The following is a 21,933-nucleotide window of genomic DNA, read 5'->3' as shown; positions in this document are numbered from 1 at the left end:
AAATAAAGAGATAGCGAGGAAGCGGTATAGGAAATCAGAGAGTTGAGCGCAGGAATAAAGGACAGGGTAAGTCTGCTAGCAGGCGCAGAGAAATCTTGTCTGCACCCGCATTAAGCTTAGATACTCTACCGGAGCTTCCAGGAGCACGTGTTAGAAGTAAAACGTTTTAGCTCTATTTCTCTACCTATACTAACTATGAATTTCGTGTATATTCACTTTTGTATATATATATATATATATATATATATATATATATATAGATCAATTAAGGGGAAATAGGTAGCGTAAGAGGGTTCTAGCACAGCGTTCGCCCTCGCTCTTGATCACGTTCTACGTGACGCTGGCGGTAACAAAGGACGTTCTACGTCCGCCGCTATGGCTGAGGGTGGCGCTGGTGAACAACTCTCAAGGTTCGTATACAGACAACACAAATACCCAAGCAAGTAGCAGGGGGGACAGCGGCCGATGTAGCTCAGTTGGAAGAGCACCGGACGCGATATTCGGAGGTCGTGGGTTCGGTTCCCACCATCGGCACGTTGTTTTTTCTTCTACTTTGCGTTTAATTACCTTTCCCCTAAACAGATTCGTTACTAATTTCTGTGATTATCTAAGCAAACATTAAAAAAAAAAGACATAAAAGGACCATCCCCAACGCTTTCCTTGGCCTCGCCGACTGTTGGCTTCTTTCCTTCACATATATATATATATATATATATATATATATATATATATATATATATATATATATATATATATATATATATATATATATATATATATATATTTGGGCACAAGTACTGTGCCGAAAACTTAAGTGAAGTAAGCCGGCGGACTAGCTTTGTTGCCGCCGCGCTCCACTGCGATAGCACATGTACAGAGCTTGAGAGCCCGTTAAACGACCTGATGACTTGTGCCAAACACGTTATGTCCATGTTAACAGCAACACGGAAGTAGCAGTGAAGGTTTTTAAAACCTTGAGCTGTATCACACTTTCTGGACACCATGAATAACTCAAGGATCGATGATAAGCGCGGTGTCCGCGCTATAATAGGTTGCATTTAATGCATTCTTGCGTTAGAAAATGAAGTTGAAATTGTCGCTGAATGATGTAGTGTGCACTTACCTTATGCAACAATAAAATTTATTCAGTATGAATCAAATATTCTAGTGTTAGCAGTTTCTGTGCGGAAATTTTGCGCGCTTCAGAAAACAAATGTGAAACAAAAGTCAACACCGCTAGAAATAAATCAACCTTCATAACGCAAGGCTCAACTTGATGCTCATTACAGACAATAAAATCTGTTCGAAAGACATGTTGGGGTAAACTATATGCGTTAGCGAATACAGTAATTTTGATAAACAATACATTAAAGTGGATGCATGTGACTAAATAAAAAATACGGATACGTACGCCTTGTTTGCCCAGTGGTTTCGCTCTGAGTTTTATCTGTGAATAAAATATCATGAAATTATTGCAGTCATTATTAGACCAAAATTTTCAATTGTAGAGTCAAATTTCAAAATTTTTCAACATTTTCATTCTATTCTTTATTTATAACAAAAAACGTACTAACAGTATAATATATTTTGATAATATTTAGAAGCATTGTAATATTAGCGTCAGCATGTCAGCGCATCAGAAAACCGCAGGAAAGAGGGGCACAAGTGAAAATAACCATTAGCGCCCGTCATAATTATTTATCACACGTTACTGAAAAGAAAGTTACGCTATTGATGTTAGCAGTTTGATTCATCTTCGTTCCTTTCTCTAAAAAATCAATTTCATCCTAGATCTTTGTCCGACGAAACCAATAATATTTTAGTTCTATCTGTAAGCAATTATATATTAAAAATGCATGCTTTGAAATGATTTACGTCGCGTAATCGTGGCAGCATATAATTTTAGCCACCGTTTTTAATTCGCGAAAGTACACAGAATGCAACTATAAACGCACACTTTACATATCTATTCAAAGAGACAGTGGTTTTTACCAGCACATTTCAGAAACAAAATATATTAAACTTCGCGAACTAAAAATGTTTCTTAGATGTTCAGTTATAGTCGCACAAAGTTTGTGGGGACAATTTGTATGACTGCTTTAAGGAGTTATAATTAGGAAAATCTAGGACATCTTTATTTTTCTGCTAAACTGCCATTACCCTAACTAGCTTTCACATTGATTCATTATGGTGGACGTCAAGTGCAGCGCGCCGATGGCCAGCACCGATTTAAGCATACAAATATGCGACCAGTTTACAGTCAAATGGGCATTAAAAAAAATTGTTTGAAAAGTTGAAGAAACTGAAATTTCATTCTGTAAACATACTGCAGATGCTAATTTATGTTTTTAAAGGCTTCAAGACTGCAAAGAAATAGCACACAAATCAAGGACCAATTCTATTACAAGTACGTACCCTTCTCACCGTAGCAGTAGCAGTCATTATTTATATATCGATCGCAATTTGAGTACGAATACCCGAGGGTGCCGCAAACGCTCTCGCATGTATCAATGTTAGATGGGCACCCATTAGAACCTGCAATAACATAAAGCTATAAATGGGATTCATTCGGTACAATTGATCAAATGAAGTTCCGTAATAACATATACTTATATATAGTATAATTGATATAATAGCTAAACAGTACATCGGTTTTCTATGGGATATATCTAAACAACTGTCCCCTGTGATCATTCTTCATGTAAACAGTTTCACTTTTGGCGACCATAGTAGATACTTTAGTTTTATCCTTCCCACAACTTTATTAGAAAATGGCATCGGATGTATTTCTGTCTCATCGTATAAGTGGTATCACCTTTTTAAAGCCTGTTGCATAGGTAAATCAGTGCTCAAATTTGGAGAGGCAGAAAAGACGTGGTTTATATGATGCGCTATGTGAACACACATAACCGACATTCATCTTGAAGCGGGCACATTCATAGTGCTGAAGGTAGCGGGGCAAGCGTGCTCGACTATTTAGCCACATAAATACATCAAATGCAAATACATTCGTTTAACGGGACAACTTATGTGAGACAAGGATTGTGTATGTTCAAATAACCGCCTATTTGCAATTTTCACAGATATGAAATATTGGCAAAATATTGACTGCTGTAGCTGTAATTGTGAACGGTCGATTGCACTTCTGTGTTGAACTACTTCTCTATTCTAACTACAATGAGGCGCACAGATAGCGTACCGCTATTTATCGTCTACGAAGATACTTGCCTGATGTAGTACCAATTATTTTTACATTAGCGTCGGCAGCCGCATTTCCAGCTCGAAACAAGCACCTCCTTCAAGTTACAATTGTGAGGGATTTGGTTGGAGGTCAGCTAAATTTATTTACTTTATTCTTAAAAGCATCCCGTAATTGTTGTAGATTGTTTGTCATTTGTGATGATAGGCTTTTCAGCGCTCAGTATTAGCTTAAAGCAATTGAAAAGCAAGATTATATGAGCCGCTATCTTTTCACAGAATTATCTCTGATTTAAGGGTAAAACAACAAAAATGCCCGTTTAAGGCGCCTCGTGGTTCAACCAGAACCACGAGGCATGCTTTATAGTTGCATGCTTAGTGCATGCTTTATGGTGGATGAAACGCATTTCTCTTTATTCAAATCAAATCTCACAAGAACACTTTCCGTAAGTGAAATTGAAAGAGGTGGTCTTCTTACTCAATCTGTGCGGGAGACTTCAGCTCGAACTGACGAACGTTTACTAGCACATTTATTTCTTATATTGCGTTACACCTTTCATTGCATGGCACTATCCTGATACCACGCCGTAAAAATATGGTAATATCTGGTCAAGGGATCTGGAGAAAAATATAGAAATGAAAGCTGTCCAATGATGTTGGGGCAAAGTATAGTTGGGCAGTATTGTGGGTCGTACACTGGAGCAAAATAATGCATTACTAATCTGCGGTGTATATTTTCTTGTAGTTATCGTATTAAAGAATTTTGAGGTGTGGCCAATCACAATTTATAAGACATTGCATGAGCGTCAATGTATCGCTGCAGTTGCATCAAACGAAAATATTGCGAAACACTGAAGATGGAACAAGCATGCGTCTTGCTGTTCTCTTCAATCAAAAATTTCTGTAACATGTTATCTCTGAGCACTGAACAAAAGTAGAATGGGGAAGCCTCAGCTGGCATGTCGACGCAACATATCGACAAGTGGACTTGCCTTCGCTTGGGCCCCTCTTTAATGAAAATGAAATTTCTGTAGCATGTTATCTCTGTGCACTGAACAAGAGTAGAAGGGGGAAGCCTCATTTTGCATGTCGAGGCAACGTTTCGATAAGTGGGCTTGCCTTCGTCTGGGCCCTCTTTAATGAAAATGAAATTTCTGTAACATGTTATCTCTTAGCACTGAACATGAGTAGAAGGGGGAAGCCTAAGTTGCCATGTCGATGCAACGTTTCGACAAGTGGACTTGCCTTTGTCTGGGCCCAAACGAAGACAAGTCACCTTGTAGAAACGTTGGCTCCACCTGCGAACTGAGGCTTCACCCCTCTGTCCTTCTGTGCTCTTCGTACCGTGTAAGCCATCTTGCTCTCGTTCTACCATGTTATCTCTCAGTGTGAAAGCGCTGTGTGTAGTAGCTGCAAGATATGGCTCTGATTTAGTTATATGACAATGCTGGGGAACCATGGCATACTCTAAGGGTCTTTGCTGCAGAGTTAGGTGTGTTCATTTTTAAGTAATTACTACTTTAATTAAAGTCTTCTTCAGCCTGAGGTATTCCACTACACTTCAGAATAGCACTACTCCTACTCAGAAAGTTTGGCTACCTCACTCGCACTTTGCCACTTGATTCCCATCTGAGTTAGCTCAATTATAAAGCCCGGAGAGCGGCGAGAACCCCGAAACAAGAAGATGTTTCTTCAGCGACAGTTACAGCGAGAGCCGTGCAGTGTTCATTGTCGCCGTATGGCTGCGCGTCGGTGGCAGATAATGCATCACTGAATGATACTTAGAATATGTGGTGAATATTGAGAGTCTTTACCAATTGTTTTTAATGTAATACCTGGAAGCGATTTTTATGCATGGAAGACTATTCTTCGAAAACATGTACTTTTTATATTTCCTTCCATTTTTAAGCATATTTTACAACAGTTATTCCCCATTTCTAGGGTCTTCACTACCTAAAGGCGCGAATATAATCCGACGCAACGCACACGCGTGCGCAGGCTCGCACACGCTGCGTTTCGTTGGTAAAAACACTCAGTCTAGATTTCCATGAGCTCTAGCGCCCAACGTAACCGGCGACGGCCAGCGCGCCCCGGCGGGCTTGGTGTGCAAATTACTCCTGTTCCATTCGAGGGTCGGCGCCGCCGACCGCGTCGAACCACAACGCATCGCGCAGAAAAAGATGGCGGACGGCCGCATAAACAACGTGAGTGGCACAAGCGGCACCGAAACGTTGAACTCGCTTCGGACAGCTTCGTGGAGAGGTTTATCGCAGCCATTAAACAACATCCTAGTGTGTACGGCACGAAGTGACTCGACTTCAGAGACGAACAGTGCAAAGAGAAAGCGTGTGAACAGATAAGGCGGAACTGCAGCCTATTGACAGGTGAGTGGTTCGCTGCTGCTGTGTTGGTTTCATTTGTATGCTTGACAGCCGAAGCGAGTTCCTCACTTGCTGCACGCATCGTAACTTTTGATCTTATTTTTTGCCTCTCGTTTCCAACCGAAGTTGAAGAATGCTATAAGTTGTAGAAGGAGCTCCAAGATAACTTTACCCGCGAACGGTTGAGACTGCGAAAGAGATGCAGTCTGCACGCGGGTCGGCTATCTTTCTGCGCATGCTCCGAAGAGAGCCGCTGACGGCTCTCTTCGGAGCCGTCAGCGGCGCTGAAAGTATAAAGCAGATGCATTTCGGCTTGTCTAGCGAAGCCGGCCTAGCGTGACTGACCGCGAACGACGCTTGCGGACGGGCAGAACACGTCGGGCTATATAAGCGCCCTAACAGCCGGCGGTTTGCAAAGGTAGCTTCACCGGATCATAAAAGCCTACCGGAAGACATTATCATCACCAGCATAGATTATAGGCATGCTCTATCGCTAGCAGCACTTTCCGCTGTCTTTGGATTTCCGGCGGGGCAGTGCAGGTTTGAGCGACATTATTAAAATGTTAAATGCCGCATGACAACTCATTTTCAGCTGGTCTGCATGCATAACAACGCTCTGTGCAGAAAGAAATATTTTCAACTATTGGTGGCAGTTCACAGACAATATACACAAGACAGTACACAAGAAACGTACTGCTATTTCAACTGTGGATACGGAGGAACCAGGGAGCAGAGGTAAAATGCCAGAGGTTTACTCTGCTACGGCGTGCTTGATTGTGAACAGAATGTAGTTTAACCTATTTATGGTGACATCTTAAAGCCGCCGGGCTATGGGAGTTATTTAACCGTACCTAAATCTCTGCTGCCAGTGCTTTCGCTCGTAATAACGATAATCAACAGCACAAACAAAAATGACCGAGCAAGTGCCTTGGTCAAAGTTGGTTACCATATGAGGGCTTTCCCGCTAAAAATTGTAGACAGAAATAGGACACCGCCTGTTTTTCTATTTTTGTAATTTGTTGTCTCTTTGGTAACATTTATACTTCTAGGAATTCGGTTTGTCTTTTTGTTATATTGATACTACGGTGTTATTTGCAAGACCTTGGCAGGGTGGATGCAGATAGAAATAAAAAACGAAGTATAAAAATGCAACGGAGTATAACAGAAGACGCATGAGGTACAATCTGCGTGCAGACGCAAACTTTAGCTTAAATGCGACGCAACGCAAAAAATAGCAACAACAAAAAAGAGTAATATAAGGGCAATCGCTACAAAAAGGTGAATGGGATTCAAATAATTGTAGTCAATCTTGCGTTATAATGTCGTTATATAAGTTTTCCCATTCCTTGATATTTCTAGAAAGGAATGGAAAAAAGTAATTCTTTCAGGTAATAATGATGTTATTGTCGGCGCGTGGCGCTGTCGTGTAGCACAACCAGCTAAAAAAGGGAGGATCTGCGAAGAGTCAATATTATATAAAGAAAAATTTTAATTGGCATATTTTGTTCTTTGTGTGACAGGCGGCAACACACTTCGCGTAAAGAGCTCATCGATCGAAGAACGGCATTAGGCGTTTTAAATAAATCTCACTCTTTTTTGGACTTTCTAGTTGATGATATTTCATTTAGGAAAAGGATCCCATATGGCTATCGCATATTCTGATGTTGTTTGAAGGATCGCATTGTAGGCAAGAAAGAGAATAACGTTGTCAATATTGTGGTTGTACAATAAAGGATTCTCTTATAACGATATATTCTCATGAAGACTGTTTCATAGAAGCTAATTTCGATTTTCCATTCTTTAGGCCATATTGCTACTTTTTGAAAGTCACTATTCAACCTAGCTTGCTAGTGAAGAGAAGAAATTGGTTCGAAAGCACACAATCGTCAGCGTACAGACTGATACCAACCAAAATATGACGAACAATATCAGTTATATAAAGTAAGAACAAAACAGGTCCAAGATTTGATCCCGGGGGGACACAATAATCAGCGGGCATCTTAATTGAACAGGCTAAATTTATCGCTACAAATTGATAGTGGTTAGTCACATAATCTATCATGCACGCGAGTGGCTTGTGATTTTGCAAAATGTAATCAAGTTTGTAGAGCAATTTGTTATTGGAGACGTTATTGAGGGCCTTACGAAAATCCAAGCAAAGATTGAGAAGGGTTCAACGCTGCTGAATCGAATGTGGAGCGAAAGCGTTAACTGCGGGTAATCGAGGGTTCTTCTCCCTCTTCGTCTTCTTCTTTGTCATGTTCTTTTTCTTCTTCGTCTTCTTCATCTTCTTCTTCGTCATTGTCTTCTTCTCCGCCTTCTTCTCCTTCCTCTTCTTTTTCTTCTTCTCGTTGCTACGCCTCTTCAAGACGTAGCTGCGGCCACCCGAGGCCTTAAAAACATACCGCAGTGTAGCTTTCGCTACAATGACGTCAGTTTGTTTACCTTCGTTTATAGCTGCTGCGAAGTCATGGAAGATTTTGACAAGCTTTGTACTGGTTGAAACGCCCCGCCTATAATCATGCTGCATGCTAGTTAGTAGGTTATGCTTCTCAATAAAAATAGCTATATGTTTATGAACGATATGCTATAAGATTTTAGAAGCCGCATAGATTAGTGAAATTAGACAGTAATTCGTAATGAGTGTTTTATCACAAAGTCTATGCAATGGCTTCATTCTAACATCCGGCTTGTCATTAGGTAGCAGAGCTTCATTTAGGGACATAGTGTACAGATCATGCAGATACTTGGCACACCATTCAGCATTACGCTTGAAGAAAACATTTCACATATTGTCAGGCCCCAGATATTTTATTGCGAAAGTTATACTACTCTAGGTTTCGAGCCCTCAGCGTAGCACGGCCGGTAGCCACGTATTACCCGCGTGACGTGGTGATGTCACACCCCATGTGACACTGGGGTGAGAGCTGGGTTACCAATTCAAGGGGTCGGCGTAGCGCGGTCGCAGCCGCGGCGCAGCGGGTGACGTCAAACCCCACGTGATACATGACGTATAGTCACGTGCCTACGGCTTGGTTAAAGCGGGGCTTTATTAAGGACTGGTAGGAGCTGCCAAGTTGGGTCTCTCGTTTCACATGGGACTGGTATGTCAGAATGAGCCTGCTAGGACTCCGGCATTCACGTTGCCCCCATAGGCCACAAAGGCACGTTCGTACGGCTTGGTTAAAGCGGGGCTTTATATGTTGGCTGAGGTAGAAGAAAAAGAGAAGAAGAACGCTCGGTCACCCGCCGGTAATGCTATAGCTCAATATCTGGTTCAGCAGCTTTGAACCCTCGTAATTTTTATTTCGAGGATTAAAGCCAGGTTGAAGATACCATGATCACTTATCACCCCACCTGGAATGGGAGGCACGGACACTTGAAAAGACGTAAGGCGCCCGTCTTTTGTGAAAACGTCTATGAAATTGTTATTAAACGCAGTGCATAACCCTTCATCATCCTGCAAGCCGTCACCATCAACTGCACATCCGTCGGATGATCTTGATTGACTTTGGGTTCACCAGCCTCCAAAATTTGTCCGGTGACGTTTTAATAAGGGTTGGCAGTGTTGTATTATAGTAGTTTTCGTTTTCATGGTCAATCTTGTGCCTCAATTCATTCGCTATGTGCTCGATCGGTATTTTTATATTAGATCAAATTGTGGTTCTTAATCTCGTCTGTATGCATTTCAATTTTCGCTGCAAGTATAGCGTTTCAGGTTTCAGGTTTGTATTTTACGAAATGTATTACACAAATCAGTGTTATTTATATGGTAGAGAAGGAGGTCCCAAAGCGAAGCTGTCAGGAGGACCTCTTATAAGAAAATACTTAAAACAAATTCACAAATATGGCAGAAATTGAACATTAAAGTATGTTAAAATCCACGAACAACAAGAACAACAATACATAAAAAAAGAAAAACATAAGTGTCTTCATAATTACTTCGTTAATAAAAATGTTTTGATGTTAATAGTGAAGAGCCTATACGACCGAACCGTTTTAACATATGAGGGTAGTGAATTCCACAGAGTTATAGCTGAAAACGAAAGGGTTTGTTTGCCATAATTAGTGTTTACTCTGGGAAGTAGCAAATTGTCTTTTTCGGAAAATCTAAAGAGATTACTGTTCATGAGGGAAGATGACGGAGGCTCAGTAATGACAATGTCACCATTGCGAGCGCTGTATATAAGTGTGGCTAATTTTACGTGGAGCAGACTTAGTAAAGGGAGGATATAAAGATTTCGATATATAGGGGCAGCTGAGGCAGTGGACGGGGAAAAGGTAAGTATCCAAATTGCAGAGTTTTGTAAATGACGAATGCTTGACATATGAGTGAGATATGTAGTTCCCCAGGATGATATGCAGTAGGTTAAATGACTCTGAACAAATGCGAAATAAAGCGTCCGAAGAATATGGGGCTGAAAGTAATGACGTGTTCGAAGAAGCACCCTAATTCCAAAGGCAACTTTTTTGCATAATAATTCAATGTGCATGTTAAATTTTAAATGTTCGTCTAGTAGGATGCCAAGAAATGTAGTACATTTAGAAAGTGGAAATATGTGGTTATCCAAATAAAGTGTAGCAATAATAATCGGTTGTTTAATATGCGAATGAAAGACCATAAAATGTGTTTTTTGGGGATTAATTTTAAGCTGATTATCTTGACACCAATGAACTAGAATTGAAAGTTCAGCATTCAATGTTGTGGTCAGGTCATTTATGTTTCGGTCGCTAGTATATAATGTAGTGTCATCGGCGTATAGAATGCAGTTAGATTTGGTGAAATAACTAGGCAGATAATTAATATATATTAAGAAAAACAGTAGTCCTTAAATTGAACCCTGTGGCACACCTTGGTTAATAGATATTAGCTGAGATAAGAGGTAGGCAAATTTTACTATTTCAACTCTGTCAGTAAGATAACCGCGTATGAATGTTAATGCTGGGCCGCAGATTCTCAGAGACCCGAGTTAGGAAAAAGTATGGTGTGGTTAATTGTATCAGAAGCTTTAGTAAAGTCTATAAAAAACTGCTCCCGCCCAAAGTCCTTGGTCTATTGATTTTTGATAGTCAGTTAGTTCTAATAGCGCAAGCTGTGTTGAATAAATGGGACGAAATCTAAACTGGTGGGGAGTTAAGAGATTAAACTTTGTGAAATACTTTATTATACGATTAACCAGAAGTTTCTCTATGAGCTTGCTAAAAAAGGGCAAAATAGTTATTGGCCGATAGTTGGACATATTATTGCGGTCTCCTTTCTTAAAAACCGGTACTACTCTGCCCCTTTTAACGCTACAGGAAAAACGCCTGTTTTAAACATTTTATTATTAAGGTTAGCGAGCACAAAAGAGAGCTGTCGCGCCCCAAGTTTAATCTTAGATGGATCGATCTTATCTAAGCCTGATCCAGTATTATTTAAGGAAGAGATGTGGTTACGATTTCTTCGGATCACGGGGGGTACAAATAAAATGAATATGGGCAGCGCAAAGTATTACAGGAAACTGAAGCTTGCATTGGGCGGGCATTTGAAAACAACATATTAAACGCGTTGGCTATGTCCAATGGATCAGTTGGTGCCTTATTACCGTCATGGAATTCGTTTGTAGTTTGGCTATGTCCAATGGATCAGTTGGTGTCTTATTACCGTCATGAAATTCGTTTGTAGTTGGTTGCTGGCGGTCTGTGTGCAGGAAAGATTACCCATGGGATTCGATTGGTAGCTTTTTTAGCTAATATTGGGACCAAACGCTCTAAGCATTCGTGAAGTAGGCGTTTGAAGATAAGCCATAGGCTATGCACTGTACAAAGGGTGTTCCTGAAAGAATCATAATTAAAACTGAGGGCACCAAAAACGAACTCGTCGTCTGCTTTCGAAAAATTAGGAAACGCCTTGACTTCATTTGGCCGCTTCAAAGTTATGCCCTGTAAAGTCAAGACTACTGCTTTGTGATCTTAAATACCAGAGATGAAGCTGCAAAGAACTTTGTCCCTAATACTACCACTTACAAAAAGCAGATCAAGGATTCACTCGCAGCCGTTTTGAATTCTGGTTCCTTCATTGACAACTTGTAAAAGGTTTGGATTCATTTGGTTTGTGGGGTTTAACGTCCGAAAACGACTCGGGCTATGAGAGACGCTGTAGTAAAGATTTCCGAAGTTCCGATCACCTGGGGTTCTTTAACGTGCACGTACATCGCACAGCACACGGGCGCATTACTTTTCGCTCCCATCAAAAAGCGTCCGCCGAAGCCGGGATTCAATCCCGCATGCTCGGAAACAGTAATCGAGCGCCGTAACCGCTGCTCCACCTCAACGACGTACTTATGAAAGGTCATAAGCACAATGTCTAACATTTCATTCTCGACTCTCTTAATAGTGGATATTCAAAAGCTGTTGCAGCCCAGACTGGGAAGGTTAAGATCCCCTGCTAGAATCACTCTATCCACAGACCTTATGTGATGATGCATGTATTCATTCAGTTGACATATTGCAATGACAGATGAATTTGGAGGCCTATAACAGTTCCCGGAAACTTCATTTACGCGAGTTTTGTAAAATATACTTTCCACACCAGTTACGTTAGGCATTGCTAAAATGTGTAATGATGATTTAAAATGAACTGCTACCTCCTCCCCTTCGGTCGCGATGTTATATTTTGTAGTGTCTTGGCACGAACTGGCTGTTAAAAAATTAGCTAGGGTTTATTTTTGTTAAACCCGCTAGGTTAAGTAAGCAAAGCCGACGTAGCTTCTCTTTGTGCTCTTTCTTCTTATTTTTCTTCCTGTTCTTCGTCTGCGGCGCAGCGTGGCTACCGACCGGGTTTACCCGACGGCTTGAACAGGGGCCCCATCTGCGGTCGCTCTAAAGGTCATACGTGGCTACCGGCCGGGTTTACGCGATGGGCTGAAACCTAGCGTACTATTGCTTACGCAATAAAACGTCTTCCCTCTGCTATGTTTCTTAAGTAGAACGAGTTCAGGATCGTGATGGGCGAACGCTTCGAAACACTTCTATTCACAATGCTATGGCAGTCAACATCGAGGAGCGTTATGTCACGACTACGTAACTACACTGGTCACGCTTTCTTGTCTGAAATAATCAAATGCTCACCCGTCACCTCCTCTAATCCGTATAACGGGCCTTTTATGTTTAGCTTATCAAAGAACAAATTAACCTTCATACCATCAGCTCGTTCTTCGCCTGAGCTCAGCCAAATTTCTTTCTTGTTTCGCTCATGTCTTTCATATTGAAAAATATCTGCCTTTGAGTTTCCGACATGCTTAATTATTGATACTTTGTCACGGTAGGCGAGCAGTTTGGCAATGGCAGGACTATCTCTTGCGTCATTCTTACCAATTTGTTGACCTCGTTCCATTTTGTTAACAGTAGTTCCGAGCTTTGCTCGCAATACCTCATTGTGCACCACATTTGCGAGATCATCACAGGTTTCAGTGGTTTCTTTCTTTAGCCGAATATATTTAAATTGTTTCATGAGCTTTTCTTCTCACGTTAATCGACCTTATATTTTAGAAGTGACACGTTGCCTTCACGTTTTATTACTCTCGATTTCTATTCCTTCCCTTCTGCCTTCAGGTCTCTTAACACATTCTTTCGTGCTTTTTATCCACTGATTCGCTCAGACACACTTGCAATGTCGGCTTTCATTCTCTCTGGTTTTGTCAAACCATCATTGATAAAAAGAGGAATGTTGTTCGGTCCTAGGAAAACTTGTAGCGACATTGAAAGCTCGGTCGGGCCAGGATTGGTCTCAACGTCACCGCATACCAAAAGGATCTTTTGAAATAAAGAAGCACGTGAAAAAAAACGGGCCAATATCCAATATGCACGGGAGCAACACCAAAAAAACGGTAACCACTAGGATAACTTCACGTAGGCAAGTAGACAATAACTTCCACATCACAGCGAAAATGTAATCGTCAGCATATTGCCTGATGTGCCATTGCCACGCCCCCTGGATGTGGTCACTGCATCGAAACCCTTTATATCGTCTCGTTGGTCCACGTAATGAGATGTCCCCAAGGGTGGCTCAAGCGCAGCTTCTGTCTCAGTTGCAGCGTAGATTTCCACAAAAACGCATTGGTTATCAAGTGTCGGTCTATCGAAACTGATAGAGTCAATTTAGTTCGTACGCAGCGTTCTCATGTAGTTCAGTTAACCGGCCTGATATTAGAAATCCGCTGGCAGAACACAGCCCAAGGGTGGCACATCGTTGCCACTATGTTTACGACATTGGTCATGCCATTCTATAAGATGATTACAAAGATCCAGGTATGCCATTGTTTGCTGACATTGATACTGTTTGGAAACCAGTGGTAAACATTGTCCATCTATGCTTGTGGCTCGCTAACATTTCGCATATGTTGGGATGAGCTCGGCAGCATCGTTCATGAGATCGATCGGTCTTCCAACACTTCATATACGTTCGTGTGCGTTGGCAAATATTGGTCGCTCGTTTATATTTGAATCGTATGCGTTGGTAAATATTGGTCGCTCGTTTATATTGGAATGCGAACATTTGATATATATTCATGTACGTTTGCAAATATTGTTCGTTCATCTAGGTATGACTGCCAACATCTGATATACGTTTATATGTGCTGGCAAATATTGTTCGCTCATTGAGATCACGCTGCCAACATGAGGTACATCCTGTCATATATTGATCAACATTACTCGCTTATTTAACTAGACTGCTAGCGATAGTTTGTCAACGTTTTTCCCTTAGACTGTCAACACCTCACGTATTTTGCAATGCACTTGTTGACAACACTGTTTCATTGGTTAAGATAAGGTTTTTCAGAATCAGACTTTCCTCTACAATTTTCGGTGTTCCATATTAGTCTTAACATTTTTAGGTAAACAATAAGCAACACATTGAACTTGGTCGTGTGTGTAGGTTATGCAACGAGGCGTATACAAATTACAGATATAATTCTTGTCCTCCTTAACTGAAAGCAGTTCATGAACATTCAGGCAACATTCAGTCAACATTAGCTACCAGGCATTGTTATATTATAAAACTAGATGCAGTCGCGTGCTGCATTTGATGGCATTCTCAGTGTGCGTGCGGTGTTCGAGACATACGTCCCGAATTTGCCGTTATAATCATGTGAATACGCACGCAAGATAGATACAACCCATGAAAAACATACTTGACGCGCTTAGCTTTTGATCCGAACGTTTTTTCCACTTCGGCACCCAAAATCGGAAGGTAAAGACCTGCGCAGTATGCCAGTGGCATAAGAATTGTCGTGAAACACCTCGTCACAGCTGAAACCGCTTAGGCGGCCATCGTGACACTTACACGTGAATACGAGAACCGAAATTGGATATTTAGAGCTGAATCTCTGGTAACACACACGCTCTAGAAAAGTTCTACAAATTGCAGCTGTCTAGAAATGTGACCGTCTCCAAGTTTGCAAACTAATAATGTGAGGGCTAAATATTTTATTATGTGTCATATATAAAAGGTGATTAACAACAGTAATTACTTTTTTTTGTCCGCCTATCCGCATCGCGTACCCGCGAAGCAGCTTTGATTGTTTGACATTATTTATTGTTAAATATCTGCAAACTGTGTAGATGAGTCACGCCAAACTGTTTTACTGATTGATTTGTATATTTTTCCATACCGACAAACCACAGCAGCCTCCATTTGACGACGCAGTTTACAATAGTAGCGCTGGACTATACACAGAAAAAATGACACAATAGACAGTTTAAAACAGAAGGAAAGATGACAATGGGAAAATGACATTATAACGATTAGGACAAGCATCGCGGCACACCGTGTGAAATGGTGACAACAAATCAGAGAGAAAATATCACTATCTCCGTGCTTTGATTTATGTAGAAAGAGAACACGAAGGCGTGATTAGAGTGGCCAGTTGTTATCGAACGAGCTCACATGTAACGAGAGTGTGATGGAATTTACCGGTGGCATTTCAGGTGCATTTATATGCATGGATGGATGCATGGATGGATGGATCGATGGATGAATGGATGGACGGACGGACGGACGGACGGGTGGATGGACGGACGGACAGATGGATGGATGGATGGATGGATGGATGGATGGATGGATGGATGGATGGATGGATGGATGGATGGATGGATGGATGGATGGATGGATGGACGGACGGACGGACAGACGGACGGACGGATGAATGGATGGATGGATGGATAGATGGGTGGAATATAGGAACGTTTCTGTTGAAACGGGATGGTAGCAGTTGCTATGATGCTCATTTAAGTTCCCCTATTTTAGATTGGTTAACTATACCATCATTATACTTATTATATTTTTCTTTCTACATTACGAACAATAAGTCACTTCTCTCGTTTTTAGCTACCAACCTTCCAATCGTTTTTTGCTAGCTTCCACAGCAGGTTCATTCACCCGGCCACTGGTATCTCTAAACCCCACAGCTTCAGGAAGAGTGATTGCGCCTGCATCGGCTTCCGGACGGATACCTTTACATTCGAGTATAATATGGTTAATTGTTTCAGTGGATTTACCACGTACTGCACAAGCGTCACCTTCCTTGTTAAATTTATTTTTGTAGCTGCTTGGTTTAAGACATTCTGATCTAGCTTCAAAAAGTCGGCCACTGCCTCTTGAGTTATTAAAGAAAGCTTCCTTCCTGATCTACCGTATTCGGTTTAGATATAGGTCCACACTCTGTTTCTTTTCAATCGAATCTATCCAATTTTTGCCTTCTCTGTTTTTCACCTGTTTCCTAACGCTCTTTATTTCTTTGTCCTTGTGACCAGCATGCTTACTGGTTAGTTTCCTAGTTCTTTTCCTCCATTGTGAGTCAACGCTTTTTAGATATAGGTATCTAAATACTTTAGCCGCCCATCTGTTACTGTCCAATTTCCTCGGTCGTTCCTCACATAATATTACTCTCAGCTTCCCGTACTTCAAAAGATGTCCAGCCCATATCTCCCTGTACCCGCCGCATTTGTGGTTTTGTCGTGGGCAGCAAGTGCTAATCGTCAGACGGCTTTCTGATTTATTTCTAATGTCGAGTGTACCTCTGATTTTAGGCACCAAACTGCATTTATGAAAGTAAGGCCGGGCACCATAATTCCTTTTCCAAGTACCCCTCAAAACCTCATACCTGCTGTATCCCCGCAATGCCCTATGATTCATTATCCCGGCATTTCTTCGCCCTTTTCTCTTAAGTGATTGCTGACGCTCTTTAATGTATGCCAATCCTTCGTTTACCTATACCCCGATATATTTATATTCTGCCACTCTGCGTATTCCATGGCCTTGAATTTAATACCCTGATTAGTTGAGCCGTTGAAATTTATCAGACCCGACTTACGTGCGCCAAAACTGAAGCCTAGAGCGTCCCCTTCGTCTCCGCAATACTTAACCACAGTTTGCAATTCTTCCTGACTTTGTGCTAGCAGCACCACTTAGTCTCCATAATTAAGCCGGGGAGGCGCTGCTCTACCAGCGTTCCGTCTAATCTATATGACAGGTTAAAACCTAGGTTACTTTCTTTTATCTTCCGTTCTATATTTATCATATATCATATCATATTTATCATAAAAGAAAGCGACACCCCGGTTTTCCCTAGGCACATTTCGCTGTGTGCTATCCCGCTTTTATTTTTTTCTCCAGCTTGCAAGAAATAGAGATTACAAATATTGCTAACTCTTTTCATATACCTGGGCTTGACACCTTACCAAAACACAGCAAGTGTTTATGATGATAGGTATCTAATGTTTTATATGCTCACTGCTTCACAGATACCTACTCACGAGAATTGTCAGAGAATTTTATTCTCGTTACTCGTTAGCAGATAGGTGTAGTCGAATGAAAAGACAAAGTACACTAAACCAAGCTCTAGCACATTCCTTTATATTTATGCCTCACAAGTTCACGGAAGTTATATCTGAGCACAAATTTTTCTAAGCTAACAGATTGCACTCCACAGCGATGACGTAACAGCCTCCCAAAGTCTCCAATTATTTTGTTAAATATATATCTTATTTGCAACCATGGTGGCACCAAGGAGCTGGCCCGGTTCCGAGCGCGTAGTGTTGGTCATCTCCAGCGGAAGCTACACCAAACGCACCTGACCCATGCACTTTAAAGGGACATGAAAAATCATGTCGTGAATTCTTAGAAACGACTGGATATAAACAAAGCACTCGCCGCCAACGCGCGATGGAAACATCCTTTTTTCTCTGCCCCTCCCCCCTATTCAATCTCAAGCTGTTCAATGCTGAAGCAATAAAGACACCTGACAGCAGTACAAGCTGCACGAAACTCCCCTCAAGGAACGCGGTTGCCTATACGTTGTCTCGAAAGATATAGCACTGCGAAAGGCAGAGGAGGCCTTGCAATTGTGCTCCTAAGTGCCTCTCGTCCCTGCGCACTATAAAAGATTTTTGCTTCTACTGTCACTCCCGCCAGTTTGGGGGGCGAGAGGCGCGTAGGAGCACAATTGCCTATTGAAGTGCGCGTGATTCTGAGTGAACCCGGGTAGGTCTGCCTTTCGCAGAGTGCTGCTGCAGATATCTTGTGAGACGAAGTATCAGTTCAGTTCAGGCGTTCAGTCGTGTCCGACACTTCCTGACGCTATGAACCATGTCACGCCGCGCTTTCCGGTCTCTCACTATCTTCCTAATATCACATAACTTCATCTGCAGTGCCTCGAGGATGCCATCTAACCATCGCGCTCGCTGCCTACCCCTTCTGCGGCGACCCTCAACCTTTCCCAACATCAAATCTTTCTCCAGCGACTCCTCTCTTCTCATCAGATGACCAAAGTAGCTGAGCTTTAACTTTAGAATTTGACCCTCCAATGAGCAGTCAGGGCTTATGGTCGACAATATCGACTGATTTGATCTTCTGGCAGTCCAAGGAACTCTCAAGAGTCTTCGCCAGCACCACAATTCAAACGCGTCAATTCTTCGGCGGTGAGCCTTTTTCACAGTCCAACTCTCGCATCCATACATCACAACTGGAAAGACCATAGCACGAGTTATACGGATCTTGGTTGGCAGACTAATGTCTCTGCTCTTTACTAGGCGGTCAAGGCTAACCATTGCTCTCTTTCCCAGAAGCAGGCGTCTCCTAATTTCATGGCTGCAGTCTCCTTCCGAGGTAATCTTCGAGCCCAAGAAAAGAAAATCTGTCACAGCTTCCACTTCTTGTCCCTTGATACTCCAGGACTTGATAGGGCAAGACGCCGTGATCTTTGTCTTTTTAATGTTCAGTTTAAGCCCAAACTTCTCACTCTCTCCTTGTACGCGCATCAGAAGTCTCTTGAGTTCCACTTCACTTTCTGCCATTAAAGTGGTATCATCCGCATATCTAAGGTTGTTGATACGTTTTCCAGCAATCTTCACTCCAGCTGAAGACTCGTCCAGACCGGCCTTCCTTATGATGCACTCTGCATATAGGGTAAATAGGCAGGGCGACAGTATGCAGCCTTGCCTCGCTCCTTTCTCAATCGGAAACCAATCAGTAAGACCATGCCCAGTTCTGACTGTGGCCTCTTGCCCTTCATACAGGTTCCTGAGGAGACAGATGAGGTGAATTGGAACTCCCATCTCTTGGAGAGCTTGCCACAATCTGCTGTGATCTACGCAGTCAAACGCTTTCGCATAATCAATAAACCAGGAGTAGATGGGTTTCTGGAACTCTCTTGCTTTTTCCATGATCCAGCGAAGGTTGGCAATTTGGTCTCTAGTTCCTCTGCCCTTGCGAAACCCAGCTTGCACGTCCGGAAGCTCCCGATCCACATACTGCTGCAGCCTGCCTTGGAGGATTTTCAACATCACCGTGCTAGCTTGCGAAATAAGCGCGATCGTGCGGTAGTTGGAACAATCTTTGGCACTGCCTTTCTTTGAAATGGGGATGTAAACTGACCTCCTCCAATCCTGTGGCCACTGCAGGTTTGTCCAAATTTTCTGACATAATGTATGCAGAATGTTAACAGCGTCATGGTTGAGGTTTTGAAGTAACTCAGCTGGAATGCCATCAATTCCGCTAGCTTTGTTCTTAGCAAGGCTGGCTAAGGCCCATTCAACTTCACTCTTCAGGATGCCTGGCTCGAGATCAGTGATCAAAGCCGTCTTATGTTGGGTTTGCATATTCGGGTCCTTCACCTTTGCATTTTAGGCTCCATGAGCGCTGCCATATTGTTCACTGGACATTCGGGTGAAACAACGAAACCGGTTTTCCACTGTCCAAAGAGGTGGAATTTCGGCGACTCCCTCGCCCGATGCAAAGGTTTTACACCCTTACTACACTCTTTGCTACTGTCCCCCCTCTCATCCTCCACGAACGATCCCCACACTGGGTGCTCCCTCTTTGTCCCGCGCCAGCACCCGTGCACGCCGCGGCCGAGTGCTACCCAAAACTTTCCTCTCTGAACCCAACCAAATTTTTACATTCCATCAATGCGCTTATCAGCACTAGCTGCCAAATGAGTGAGTATATTTCTTCGATATATTTTAAAAGTTATATCTTAAAGGTATGCGAGCTGCAGAATGCAAAAAAAAAAACAATGTTATCCCTGCTTGGTCTTCAAGGCTACCCAAAGCACTTATTTCAACAACTTAAACTCTCATTTCTAATGTGCTTTTCATCAAGCTGTTTGCCTGACTGTAACAGGTTTTTATTTTTATTTAGATCCTGGGCCTATCTTTTTTGTTTGCATGTACGCATAGATTTGTTTGCATGTACGCATTAAGCTGAAATAGCTAAAATTTTCCCATGGAAGAGCTTCATATAGATTTTATTCTACTAAATTTCCGTGCTCCACCTCTTGTACACCATGCCTGAGGGACCGCATACAAAACGCAAGCGATTTTAAATTAACATGAAGCATTTTATTTTTTTACGCCCTTGCATAGAGGTCATCGCCAACGATTGCCGGCAGAGTTGCTTTTCGCTCAGCCTCAGCCTACTTATGTTCGGAGTATTTCCCAAAATTAGAGCTGCATTCGCTGTACACATTAGTAATTTTTTGTATTATATTTGTGTTATTGACAGAGGCAGTTAGCTTCAGAAATGTGCACATGTTATTGAGTGAACATTATGAATAAAATTCTCTAGTGTGGCGAGGATTTCCCAGCCTCAAGACAGTTCAGTACGACTTTTGTTTCACGTCTGTTTTGCAAAAGAAAATTACTGTTACTATTATAATCAGACTCGGAGCGTACAAATATACGGTGATGTGTTACTGCTTCGCACACTTGATCAATCAGTATTTGATGTACGCATAGAATGCTGTTAGCTGCCACATTTTTTATGACCAGAAATATTTAGACTGATCCGTTTCTGCATGAAGGTTCTTTTCTTTTTTATTGTAATGCTCATCTGGTCTTAAATTCTGCTTTCGGGGTCGATACCATTTCCAGTTACACTGTCCATCCTTAAGGCGTATCATCAGCATCGATGTCGTAATGAAGCATGGAGAAGATGGAAAACACGCACACAGGCACTTGGAAGATCTGTGGAGCGGCAGCAGGTCATGCGTTATATAGGCTAATGTATACTTCACTTGTGTTTATAAGAGTCCTGCGTTTTTTTATTGGCCAGGAGTTTGTACCTTCCATTACCCCTTTTTCTCTTTAACGCATAACAGGTGTCCAATGCTTCTTAGCACCCGAGATGTCTCAGTGTATCTCTTTTCTATGAAACTACGCTATAATTATTCCTTCCTGGACTTCTCCACGTGCTTTTTGGCCGTAAATTTTGTTGCTGCACATGAACTTTGCCATGCGCCTTAAAGAAATTACGTCATCATGTACTGCATTTTGTTCCCGCTAATCGTTTGCAGATGCGTGACGTTCGATATGGCTCGGTCGCGAGCCGGAAAGCGCTCCGCTTTTTGCATGAGCGGAAATAAAGCAGGAATGTAACCTGCTATATGTTTACAAAATCGCACGAGCTTGACTTTCATATGCAATATAAGAACCATTTTTTTTTGCATGAAAAGAGCTTTCCTTGATGCTTACTAGCTTCCTATATATCGATCATTGTTTCCAAGCAGTGCTGGAATATAGCACCAAAACGCAAAAAAAAACTCCCGGGTAGCGTGACTATAAACTTATAAACTTCGCTGTAAAACAAAATGATTAAGCATATATTACCCGTCCTGCAAAGTTGTGACAGGTGTTGTTGAGATCGCCCTGACAGAGCTGTGACGCACGATAACTGCGAGCGGGCTATTGTTTCGTTGGGCGTGGTCACTTGTTCGCGGGTAGAGCTTAAGAACGGCGAGGAGGTACATTTCTATTCTTCAGCAAAGATCCGATATGGTGGTTCCAGCAAGTGGATTTCCTTCTCAGAAACCCAAGT

At 42.0% G+C, this 21,933-nt stretch overlaps 1 protein-coding gene across 1 annotated transcript in view; it reads right to left on the bottom strand.

Annotated features, from left to right (window-relative positions):
* Positions 1 to 21,933, bottom strand: part of LOC146177304 (uncharacterized) — a 72,224-nt gene that overhangs the window by 19,634 nt on the left and 30,657 nt on the right. Inside the window, exons 7-8 of the mRNA XM_084581517.1 lie at positions 2,416 to 2,535; positions 1,412 to 1,447 (exon numbers count right to left, since the gene is read on the bottom strand). Of these exons, the coding sequence (XP_084437643.1) occupies positions 1,412 to 1,447; positions 2,416 to 2,535 (156 nt within the window). The remainder of the gene's footprint in view (positions 1 to 1,411; positions 1,448 to 2,415; positions 2,536 to 21,933) is intronic.

The sequence above is a fragment of the Amblyomma maculatum genome, chromosome 10 (assembly GCF_055883805.1).
Source record: "Amblyomma maculatum isolate TAMU_Amacu chromosome 10, ASM5588380v1, whole genome shotgun sequence".
Taxonomy (NCBI): domain Eukaryota; kingdom Metazoa; phylum Arthropoda; class Arachnida; order Ixodida; family Ixodidae; genus Amblyomma; species Amblyomma maculatum.
The sequence above is the reverse complement of the archived record's forward strand: the minus strand, read 5'-3'. Positions and strand labels throughout refer to the sequence as shown.